This window comes from Amblyraja radiata, chromosome 2 (assembly GCF_010909765.2).
Source record: "Amblyraja radiata isolate CabotCenter1 chromosome 2, sAmbRad1.1.pri, whole genome shotgun sequence".
NCBI classification, from domain to species: Eukaryota; Metazoa; Chordata; class Chondrichthyes; order Rajiformes; family Rajidae; genus Amblyraja; species Amblyraja radiata.
The window spans coordinates 64,733,797-64,746,844 of NC_045957.1; the positions used below are offsets into that span (position 1 = coordinate 64,733,797).

At 42.0% G+C, this 13,048-nt stretch overlaps 1 protein-coding gene across 1 annotated transcript in view; it reads right to left on the reverse strand.

Moving 5' to 3' along the window:
• adcy2 (adenylate cyclase 2) overlaps nucleotides 1-13,048 on the reverse strand; it is a 463,739-nt gene that overhangs the window by 23,762 nt on the left and 426,929 nt on the right. Inside the window, exon 22 of the mRNA XM_033048027.1 lies at nucleotides 11,225-11,371. Within this exon, the coding sequence (XP_032903918.1) occupies nucleotides 11,225-11,371 (147 nt within the window). The remainder of the gene's footprint in view (nucleotides 1-11,224; nucleotides 11,372-13,048) is intronic.

Below are 13,048 nucleotides of genomic sequence, written 5' to 3' on the forward strand. Positions count from 1 at the left end.
CGTCAGACATGATTTACCTTTCATAAATCCATGTATGGCAGAATTGATTGGGTTTATGGTCTGCAGCAGATGGGAGTTTTGAACTGGCAAACAAATTCCACCACAGAACCTTACTCTATCCCCCGCTACCTCTGTCCCATACATCTGGCAGAAGTCAGATCTGCTTTCATGGGGGTAAACTCTTGGAAAGTGCGTTACCGGGAAGGAGTCCCTGATGCGTTGTGCCAAACATCATCACCATTTCACTTCAACAGCCTGCAGTCCACATCTGCTTCAAGAAAAGTGAGTTTTCTCAGCAATAGGTTTAACATCAACCATAATTTGTCTGAAATTTAAAAAAAGATTGGTAATGGCCTACATTTGCTCCAGTCTTCCAGATAATTTAGATCTCCTGCAACTTTTGTACAGAAAAATTAGGTCTACAGAGGATGTCATCTCTCTTGTACTAAGTTTAGCTTTTGATCACCTTGACAATAAAAACATTGCCAAGTTGCTGTTCCTAGAAAAACCCCAGCTCATCCTTCAACACCATAATACCAAATAAACGCATCCTTAAATGTCTTGACCTTGGAGCCTCCATTTGTAACTGGCTTCTGGACTAGCAGACCACTGTTGGTTAGAATTTGTCCTAACATATCCTCCATTCTGACCCTTAATATGAGGCACTCAGTCCCTTGCTCTACTCCTTACATACCCATGGCTGTGTGGCCAAGTACGGCACCATCTTTAAGTTCAATGATGGTATTGTCATGGACTCGGTAGACAGAAAGCCCTTTTTCCGTGTTGTATTTCTCTATCACTCCACAGTATATGACTCAGGAATGAAGTTGCTGTGATTGATAGTGTGCAGAGTCAATGTCTTTGCACATTATCAGTCACAGCTGAAAAATACACCAAGTGCTGGGGTACTCAGTGGGTCAGGCAGCATCACTGGGTGAACATGAGAGAGAAAACGGGGAATTACAGACCAGTTAGTCTAACATCGGTAGTGGGGAAACTGCTAGAGTCACTTATTAAAGATGGGATAGCAGCACATTTGGAAAGTGGTGAAATCATTGGACAAAGTCAGCATGGATTTACGAAAGGTAAATCATGTCTTACGAATCTTATAGAATTTTTCGAGGATGTAACTAGTAGCGTGGATAGGGGAGAACCAGTGGATGTGGTGTATCTGGACTTCCAGAAGGCTTTCGACAAGGTCCCACATAAGAGATTAGTATACAAACTTAAAGCACACGGCATTGGGGGTTCAGTATTGATGTGGATAGAGAACTGGCTGAGGGGGGATCTTATAGAAACTTACAAAATTCTTAAAGGGTTGGACAGGCTAGATGCAGGAAGATTATTCCCGATGTTGGGGAAGTCCAGAACTAGGGGTCACAGTTTAAGGATAAGAGGGAAGTCTTTTAGGACCGAGATGAGAAAATCATTTTTTACACAGAGAGTGGTGAATCTGTGGAATTCTCTGCCACAGAAGGCAATGTCAATGTCTTTGCACGTGATCATATTGAATGGCGGTGCAGGCTCGAAGGGCCGAATGGCCTACTCCTGCACCTAATTTCTATGTTTCTATGTCTATGTTTCTAACATGGACAGGTGATCTTTCGGGGACGGAAACACATACATTTCTCTCACCATCTCCCACCACTCCAGTCACCCTGCCCCTTCCCTTTCTCCGTACACTTGCCTCCCATCTCACTGACGCACGATGCATCTCTCTCACCTCCTGATTTCCCATTTGTACCCTCCCTTTCCCTTTCCCCTCCCCCTTTTCCCTTCCATCCCATATCCCCTTCACTTTACATTACACTCTTCTTTTCTTATCCCCCACCCTTTTGTCTCATTTTCATCTCCAGCCTTTGTTACTCGCCACCCATGCCTATACACCCCCCCCCCCCCAACTTACTGTATCTATTTATCACTTGCCAGGATTTGCCCTAACCCACCTCTCATTTACAGCTTTCTCTCCCTACTCCATCAGTCTGAAGAAGGTTCCCGATCCAAAACGTTGTTTGCCATGTTCTCTAGCACTTTGTTTTTAGCTAAAGTGGAGCAGAATGGGTTTAATAGGGGGCTTAAACGTTATTAGAATGGTATATGAATAAATGATCCATATCAGACAGGTAGTGAATTCCTCTTGTCTCCAGCATAGTTTTGTGCAATAATGTGTTGCAGAAACAAATGGTGAACATTAGTTTTAATAATAAGTAGTGAGCTAGACTTAGATTACTATCTAACAACACATAACCATTAATTTAATAGCAACCATAATCAGTTCAAATTAAATCTAGTATAGACACAAATTGCTGGAGTAACTCAGCAGGCCAGGCAGCATCTCTGCATAGAAGGAATGGGTATGTTTCGGTTCGAGACCCTTTTTCAGACTGAAGGAGTAGGGGGTCTGAAGAAGTGGTTCCTATCCGCGTACCTGTCCAAATATCTTTTAAATCTTAGTATCCAAGATGTCCTCTTTCTTGAGTAAATGTGGGTTCCCCCCTGCTGTCAAAGATAGATCCCTCATTCACGTTTCATCCGTGTCCCGTAGTGCTGCTCTCTTGCTCCCCTTCCCCCATACAGAACAAGGATAGAACTCAGCTGCTCCTCACCTTTCACCCCACCAGCCTCCGATTCCAACATATCATTCTCCACCATGACCCCACCACCAGTCGCATCTTCCCATCCCCACCTCCTTCCATCTTCCGCAGAGACCACTCCTTCTGCAACTCCTTGGTTCACTCATGCCTTCCCACACAAACTACCCCCACCCAGGTACTTTCCCCTGCATCTGTAGGAGAGATAACATCTTCATTCCACTTACATTCCTTCCCATGGCTTCACATTTCGTAACTCTTCAATTCTTATCTCATACCTTTTATCTCTTCATCTCTGGCCAACCATCTGGTTAACACTCTCACCTGTATGCACCTATCACTTGTTAGACTTGTCCTGTTCCTTGTCCTGTTACTCCTCTCTTCCAGCTTTCTCCCACCACCCCTCCACAATCAGTCTGAAGAAGGTTCCCGACCTTGAAACGCCACTTATCCATGCTCCCGAGAGATGCTGCCTGACCCGCTGAGTTACCTCACCGCATTGTGCCTTTTGTTATTGTAAACCAATTCCTTGTTTTTACTATGCTTTCCATGGTATATCTGTAGAAATTTGTAAGATGGCCAGCTAATCTTGCAAACAAGTGCCCTTAATTTTGCACCAAGTGTGGATGTAAACGCAATGATCTATTCCTGTTCTGATAAGATCGATGGCACTCCAGTCACCTCAAGGTGTGTCAACCTCTGACACCCGTACTAATCAAGAATCTATCTATCTCTGCCTTAAATATGTCTACTGACTTTGGCTCCACAGCTTTCTGTGGCAAAGAATTCCACAGATTCAGCACCCTCTGACTAAAGAAATCCCTCCTCATCTCCTTCGTAAATGAATGCCTATTTAAGGTGAGTTAACTTGCTATGTCAACATTGTTTCACTCCATTCAGCAGCATTTTTCTAGATCTGATTGAGCCTCTACAATGGAGACAGGCACTTTTATGATGGGGATCAGTAATCTGCACAGGCATTCAGCTGTAGAATTGACTGATGGATCGGTTCCTTCTGGCAGTGGTACACATCAAATATTCTTCAGTTTCCCGTCTTTACTACATTTGGTGGTGGAGTGTTCACTGCAACTGGGAAATGGGGAATTGGTGATAGTTTCTGCTTTCTATCACATTATTTAATTGACCATCCAGAAGTATTTTTCTACATGCTACCAAACTAGAGTTGTTTCAAACCATTGCTACTGAGTGGACCAGTGATAGTCAAAAGTTCACAATACATCACCTGAGGCCACCCCAGATCAGTGGCAGGTTTTTGAAACTGAACAATTTTTGCTTTTGTCTTTTATTAGAATTGTTTCACATTCGATTTGATGCTCAGACATCTGTTCATGAAATACTCTAGATATTGTGGAGTTGTGTTACTCATAGATACTTGTCAACAATATTTTAACTATAAATAGGCTCAAAATACTGGAGTAACTCAGCAGGTCAGGCAGCATCCGTGAATAAAATGGATAGGTGGCATTTGCACTGAAGAAGGATCCCGACCAAAACATCACCCATCCATTTTCTTCAAAGATGCTGTCTGACACACTGAGCTACTCTAGCATTTTGTGTCTATCTTTGTTATAAAGCAGCATCTGCAGTTCCTTTTTTTTAAAATAACATTTGACCTATGATTGTTTAGGTGGTATAATAATTTAGTTTCTAGTTAGTGATGTTCATAAAGTCTGTTATCTGTGCAGCATGGGTTATATCATCTGAATATGCATCTTGCAGAATGCTGTGGATGACAAGTTGCTTATCACATAATAAATAATGATGGTGCAGGGGACCTTGCCTTGAGGGAGGCCGTTTCTCATTAATTTGCAGTCATGTTCATCGATGACAGACAGTGGTTGCTGAGAATCGAGTTAATGAGGGGTTATGTGAGGAACCAGATCACTGGAGGACAGCAAATGCGAACCTAGAAGAGCAGCCAGGATAAGCCATGTAATTACAGGCCAGTGAGTTTGATGTCAGTTGTAGAGAAGTAATTGGGAAAAGTTCCTAAAAAAGATTAATTTGCACTTTGAAATAAGGGATTAATCAAAGATAGCCAGCATTCTTTTGTTGGAAGGCAATTTGAACTTTTTGAAGCGGTAACAAAACGCATTGATGTGGGCAGTGTATCTGATGGACTCTACATGGACTCATTAAGATCTTTGATAAAGCCCCACATGGGAGACTCGTGCAAAACATTAGAGCCTATGGGATCTGAAGAACATTGGCAAATTGGATCCAAAATTGACTTGGTATTAAAAGGCAGATTGTGATGGGCGGGGGTCGCTTTTGTGGTTGGAAGTCTGTAACCAGTGGGATCAATGATGGGACCATTACTGTTTTGTTATATACAATATTGATAGTGATATGAGTAGGTATGTTGCAAAACTTACCTTCAGCGGCGCTGCAGATCTGTCGCTGCCCGTGTGCACGATTTTGGCGCCTTTGAGAGGGGGGCGGGTTTAAAACGCGATTTTCTCTAGGCTATTCAAATCGAGGTTGTTCAGCCTACTTAGTTGCTGACGAAAAATCGCTACGACATTAGTTCGCTGCAACTATTTTTAAACTAAATTGGTTTATTTAATTGTTATAGTAGGTTAAAAAATCATCCTCTAAACCCGTGACCGCCGCCAACAGGACGGATCTCATGTAGGGGACAACGCAAGGTAGGCTGTTTATTTTTACATTAAAAAGCGCTTCTTAAGATCCCTTTATACAACATTTTATGTTGCGAGTAGCTGATTTGGGGGCCCATTAAATCCTGCAGTATTTTTCTGGGCATATGGGGTACAAATTCACTGCAATGGGAACGTTCCAAACCATCGCGTTCCACAGGATCCCACTCGAAAGCTGATTTAAATGGCCATTAATTTACAGCAATTGAACACTAAATTCCTTCCATTTGGCCTCTAATTTAATGAAAATGAGATTTAAAAATCATGTTTTATTGTGAATTCTTGTGTGAATGTTCTTTGGACACTTAGGCTATTTAAAAATGTTAATCTTTTCTTAAGAAATGGATAGATGTTTAGATCTAGTAATTGAAGTTTGGAATTAGCTACAATTGGGTAACTAATTAATTATATGCTTTAATTTCAGGTCATCCAAGTAAGATTGTTTAATATTTGTTTCAGAATGCTTCAATCTACAATAACTGAAAATTTCTTTCAGTTCTCTTAATTTTTAATAAAGTTATGGCCATTTCACTGTCCTTGATCACAGCTTTTGTGTTAAGTCAATGGAAAATCAATAGGGAACAAGATGCTAATTTCCGAGTATGAAAATGGCCATAACTTTTTTAATACAGAAGATATGAAAGTGAATTAGGTGTCAAATTAAACTTATTTTTGTGCTTTATCTGATGGGAAAATTGCAGACTTGATTTTTAAAATCTCAAAATTTTGTAACATTGCTAATATGAGTAAAGTAGATATGATTAGATTGTTTGCTGACCTAAAACAATCAAACAACACCCTTTCTATCATTACATTCTTTATCATGCATTCCAGCAATGTCCTTAATACTAATATGATAAAATGGTAGTTCCCATTTTCTTTCTCTTTTAAATAGGGGGTCACATTTGCTACCATTTAATGCACAGGAACAATTCCCGGAATTAAAGAAGTTTAGAAGATAAGCCAGAGCATTCAGTTTTGCAATCGACTTCTCGAGCACTTTGATTTACTTGTACTTATTTTAAGCTCCTCATTCTCCCTAGATTAATAGTTCTTAAGTATTTCTTATGTTTCTTCTCCCTGACGACAAACAGAGTAACTGTTTAGTTCTGCTGTTATTTCTTTTCTTTACTCCATTATAAATTCTCCCATCTGTCGGAAGGGAGGCCGCATTTGTTCTTGCTAATCTCTTCTTCTTTACTTTAGAAGCTTCCACAGTCTGCTTTTAGATTTCATACTTTTCTTTCTTTGTCAAATTTTTTGTTGCTCCTTCATTGAATCTTGAAATGCTGCTAATTATGTTTCTGTTTCAAACAAGTTTATAATGCTCTTCCTTAAATTTTTTATACCACAAGAAAAGTTGTGGATGCAAATCAGCCCATCACATAAACCCCCCCCCCCCCCCCACACCCATCAACACCTAAATTTCACGCTGCCTCGGGAAGGCAGCCAACATAGTCAAGGATCACCCATTTTGGTCATCCCCCTCCCCCCTCCCCTCTCGTCAGGCAGAAGAAACAAAAGCTTGAAAGCACATTCTACCAGATTGAGGAGCAACTTCCCCTCACATCGACCAAATGCCCCATCTACACTAGTCCCACTTGCTTGCATTTGGCCCATATCCCTCTAAACATAAACTTAACCAAATGTTTCTTAAATGTGACAGTACATGTCTCAACTACCTCCTCCGGCAAGTCATTCCATATATCTGTTATATAGACCACATCTACAGCTCTGCCCACATCAACCTTTTTGGTCACTTCTTTAAAAAACTCAAAGGTAGATAAAAATGCTGGAGAAACTCAGTGGGTGAAGCAGCATCAATGGAGCGAAGGAAATAGGTGAATAGCGAAGGAATAGTTTAAAAAACTCAGTCAGATTCATGAGACAAGATCTCCTACATACAAAGCTATGCTGACTATGTATAAATCAGCCCCGGTCCATCTAAATGCATGTATATCTTACCCCTGACAATATTCTCTTATACACTTTTAACCACAGATGTTAGGCTCACAGGCATGTAGTTTCCAGGCTTTTCACTGCAGCCCTTCTTAACTAAAGGCACAACATTTGCCACCCTCCAGTCTTCTGACTTCTCACCTGTACTTAAGGATGACTCATAAATCTCAGCCAGGGCACCTGCAATGCATTCTCTAGCTTACCACAGTACTGTGGGATATATCTGATCAGGCACAGAAGATTTATCTACCTTCATACACGTTAGAATCTTCAGCACCTCCTCGACCGTAATACTGACTGCCCTCAAGACACTTTAATTGACTTCCCCAAGTTCCAGTCTTCATGTCTTTTTCCATGGTTAATACGGAAGGGAAATATTCATTGAGGACATTGCCCATCTCCAGAGAGAGATGACCCACTTTGATTCCTGACAGTGTAGGAAAGAACTGCACTGGTTTAGATTGAATGTAGACACTAAATACTGGAGTAAGTCAGCGGGACAAGCAGCATCTCTGGAGAGAAGAAATGGGTGACTTTTTGGGTCGAGACCCTTCTTCAGACTGATGTCAGGGGAGAGGGCAGTACAGAGAGAGTAAGACTGTACCGCCCACTCTGGAGACAGTAAGATTGATGGGAGAACTGGGAAGGACGAGGGGATGGAGAGAGAGGGAAAGCAAGGGCTACTTGAAGTAAGAGAAGTTAATGTTCATACCGCTGGGGTGTAAGCTACCCAAGCGAAATATGTGGTGCTGTTCCTCCAATTTGCACTGGGCCTCACTCTGACATTGGAGGCGGCCCAGAACAGAAAGGTTAGATTGGATATGGGAGGGAGAGTTAAAGTGCTCAGCAACCGGGAGATCAGGTAGGTTAAAGTGGACTGAGCGGAGGTGTTCAGAAAAACGATCGCGCTTGGTCTCGCCGATATACAGGAGTTGACACCTGGAACAGCAGATGTGCTTGGAGGAGGTGAAAGTGAACCTCTGTCTCACCTGAAAATAGTGTTGGGGTCCTTGATGGAGTCGAGGGGGGAGGTAAAGGGACAGGAGTTGCATCTCCTGTGGTTTCAGGGGAAAATACCACGGGAAATACCTAGGGAGGGAGTGGTTTGGGTGGGAAGGGATGAGTTGACCAGGGAGTTGCGGAGGGAACGGTCTCTGCGGAAATCAGAAAGGGGTGGAGATGGGAAGATGTGGCCAGTAGTGGGATCCCATTGGAGTTCGCGAAAATGTCAGAGGATTATATGCTGTATACGACGGCTGATAGGGTGGAAGGTGAGGACACGGGGGACTCTGTCCTTGTTACGAATGGGGGGGAGGGGGAGAAAGAGCGGAGCTGCGGGATATCGAGGGAACCCTACTCCCAATTCCTCCGTCTATGCTGCATCTGCACCCAGGATGAGGTTTTCCATACCAGGTCATCGGAGATGTCCGCATTCTTTGGGGAACGGGGATTCCCCTCTTCCATTATAGATGATGCTTTCACTAGGGTCTCCTGGATATTCTGCAGCTCCGCTCTTGCTCCCCCTCCCTCCATTCGTAACAAGGACAGTCCCCATGGCACCAAGGAAGCATACATTATCGCTACAGATTCTCCTGTCTGCATCTCTATCTAAAGAGTCGCCTATTTCTGTTTGATATTACTCTTCCCTGCTGAGCCTCAGAGCCCGGTTCGATGTCACAGCATTGCTTGGTACTGCTCCTCAACCTTGATATTTAATTCCCACCTACAGCACCCAAAACCTGTTTAAAGGGGGGTGGCCACAGTGGTCACCTCCATATCTATTTCCATTCCTTGTGGTCACCCACCATCTCACTTCCTGGACCTTGGGCATGACAATCTTGATATATGTCTTGTCCAAGAAGCTCTCTCTCTCTCTCGCGGATGGTTCTGTGGTCATCCAGCTGCAGCCCAAGTTCCTTAACGTGATCTTTAAGGAGCTGCACCTGGACACAATTCCCACAGGTCATAGTCATAGTCAAACAGTGTGGAAACAGGCCCTTTGGCCCAACTTGCCCACACTGGCCAACAAGTCCCAGTTACACTAGTCCCACCTGCCTACGCTTGGTCCATATCCCTCCAAATTTGTCCTATCCATGTACCTGTCTGTTTCTTAAATGTTGGGATAGTCCCAGCCTCAACTACCTCCTCTGGCAGCTTGTTCCATACACCCATCACCTTTTGTGTGAAAAAGTTACCCCTCAGATTCCTATTAAATAATTTCCCCTTCACCTTGAACCTATGTCCTCTGGTCCTCGATTCCCCTACTCTGGGCAAGAGATTCTGTGCATCTACCCGATCTATTCCTCTCATGGTTTTATACACATCTCTAAGATCACCCTCATCCTCCTGTGCTCCAAGGAATAGAGACCCAGCCTACTCAACCTCTCCCTATAACTCAGACCCTCTAGTCCTGGCAACATCCTCGTAACTTTTTTCTGAACCTTTCAAGCTTGACAACATATTTTCTATAACATGGTGCCCAGGTGTAATCATCAGGGATGCCAGCAGTTTCTCTGACTTCCCACATCCTGCAGGAGGAGCTTTGTACCAACTTACCTACCATCACAACTGCAACTGAACCAAGACCGAGATAAATAAAAAAATAACAAGACTCACACACAAGAGCAGAGTGTACCTTATGGTCCTATCCGCCTCTGATACCTGTTATATTTGTGTTTGGCTCGAATGTACTCATATATGGCATGATCTTACTGGATAGCACACAAAAAAATGTGTTCACTGTATCTCAGTACATGTGACTGTAAAAAAACAATACTTCTTTATATACAGTCATTGGTTGACCATTATCAACCTTTACAACATACTTTCCCAGTGAAACACAATTAAATCACGCTAGTTTTGATTGAACAGCTCGATGTAAAATTCTGATATATAATCATCACTCTTCCTTGAAGTTCCCACTTCTTCAAGATTATCAACCTTTCTCAATGCACAAGATAAGATCTAAAGTAGCATGTTCCCTGATTCATTCCTCAGCATGCATTCTATGAATTCAAACTCCACCTTATTGTCATGTAAATTAATGTCCTGCAATATTGTCTTCTGATTCCCTGATTTATGTCATAGCCAATGGTACAGCCACCATTTGATATCCTATAATTAACTCTTATGAATGTCATCTTCACGTTGCTGTTACTTAGCTTATTGATTCTAATTCTGTTTCATGATCTGCAAAGCCAAGAATCTCACTACAGTACTGATCTGATCCTGATAATAATGCTACCCAACTTCTGTTTCCCTGTTGCCTGTACTTCCTAAATGTCAAATATCCTGGAGCATTCAGCTCCTAGTTTTGGTTACCTTGCAACCAAAGTGGGATAACATACCACCATAGAATGGCATATCATAGAACTAGTGTGAACAGTGGACTCAGTGGACCAAACAGCTTACCATATAACCATATAACAATTACAGCACGGAAACAGGCCATCTCGGCCCTACAAGTCCGTGCCGAACACTTATATAGCTTGTTTCCATGTTGTGCCTTTCAATCATCTATCAACCTTTATTTAATGACACTGAGAGCATACTTGTTCATTTCTGTTTGTGCATTAATTTATCTATCATGTTTCAAAGTTAAGACAGGGATGAGGCATTTTGTTTCTGTCAAAGACATGGGTCTTTGGAACTCATCCTCAACTGTCACACGAAGTAGAATCTTTGAATATTTTTAAGACATAGATAGATCTTTAATAAACAAGAGGGTGTAATATTAGAGATAGACATGAATATAGTGTTGAGGTCACCATCAGATTAGTCCTGATCTATTGATTAGCAGAGCAACAGTGCAGCAGAGCAGCCATGATCACATTGAATGGCGGTGCTGGATCGAAGGGCCGAATGGCCTACTCCTGCACCTATTGTCTATAAGAGTAAGGAGCCAAGTGACCTAATTCTGCTCCTAATTTACTGTATATGTTTGTATCTGTATCATTATAACTATAGGATAACATAATTCTGTTGCTTCATACTTACATCATCAAAGTCAGCAATAATTTCATTCAGTAATCGTAGACATTCTAAGCCTTCTTTATTTACATCTGATTCAGTGTAGAATTCTTTGAAATCTGGGATGGATGCAAACATGACGCAGACACAGTCGTATGATTGATGGTAAAGATCCTGTCAAGCAAATGGAAAATGTGGCATTGGAAATGTTCAAGGTTATCTTTTCTCTGCTGAAACTCTACATTCAGTGTTCAGCCCACGCATTTACCAAGACTAACAACAATCATAGAACATTTCAGCTTATGTAGGAAGTGAAAAGATATTTATGCTACATTCTTCTCACATGCCATCACATTGATTAAATATACATGTCATTGCACTACTTTGTAAAAAAAAATGCTGTTCCTCATTGAAGGATCGAATTGTAAAATTCTCAGGAATTGTGCTGAAGAATGCATTCTTCGCTGCCCCTGATGAAGTTTCAGGCCCCTGGGGGAAAGCGGTTCTCTATCATCAGGAAGTTGAGTACAAATATCTGCTTGAGTACATCTCTGGTAGCCTTCCTTGATTACAAACTTACATCATGCTCCGCCTATTATTTGGGAGAATGTTGGGAGTATGTTGTGGAGAACTGAAAGATCCCATTCCACCTGACCCCTGCAATTATTGTTATGGAGCTTTAGCAAAGATCTCCAAAGCTATTTGCAAAAATAATTTGGGTGCTTGACTCGCCTGGACCACACATATCAGCCTCAAGTCCTTTCAGCCTTGTGGCAACAAGATGCTCGCATGTCCATTTAACAGTACCCTCAACTGCTTGTCAGAAGAATGGACTTCCTGGACTAGAGTTTACCCACCAATGGTCATTTGACCAGTAGGTGGAAAGAGATCTAAGTAAATGCACACAAATTAAACAAGTTTTGGCATAATTTTATGATACAGTTTACTGAGGAATCCCAACAGAAATTCTAGCTCTATTTCTGGTATTCATTAAATGTAACATTATAGAGTCCAATTAAAGGGAAATGACTTCAGTCCAGCAGCATAAGAACAGTTTACAGCATTTCATTGGATTAGTTACAGGGTTAGCACTCAGAAAGTTGAAATATATATTCAGAGACATGAGCTTGAATTTCAGTAAGACAGCCTATGGCGTTTAAGAAGGAACTGCAGATGCTGGAAAATCGAAGGTAGACAAAAGTGCTGGAGAAACTCAGCGGGTGCAGCAGCATCTATGGAGCGAAGGAAATAGGCAACGTTTCGGGCCGAAACGCTTCTTCAGATGGGTTCTTCTGAAGAAGGGTTTCGGCCTGAAACGTTGCCTATTTCCTTCGCTCCATAGATGCTGCTGCACCCGCTGAGTTTAGACAACCTATGGAATTTGAACTAATGATATAAATGTGAAATAAAATGCTGGTGGCAATTTTTTTTTTTTGGATTGCCATGAGTACCCACCCTTCAGGGAAAGGGAATTGTCCTTCAGGGAAAGAAACATTCCACCCTTAATTGCTGTGACCCATGTGCAAAATCTCTCCCACCCATATAGTTGACTTCAACTGCCTCCTCAGTTGAGGGGCAATCAGGTTACACGTTGCTAATTATAGTCACGTGCCATGCAATGAATGGAACCGATGTATTATTGGCAACGTTTATACATTCTAACATCGGTGGTGGGGAGAATTCTGGAGTCAGTTATTAAAGATGGGATAGCAGCACATTTGGAAAGTGGTGAATTCATTGGACAAAGTCAGCATGGATTTATGAAAGGTAAATCATGCCTGACGAATCTTATAGAATTTTTCGAGGATGTAACTAGTAGAATGGATAAGGGAGAACCAGTGGATGTGTTAT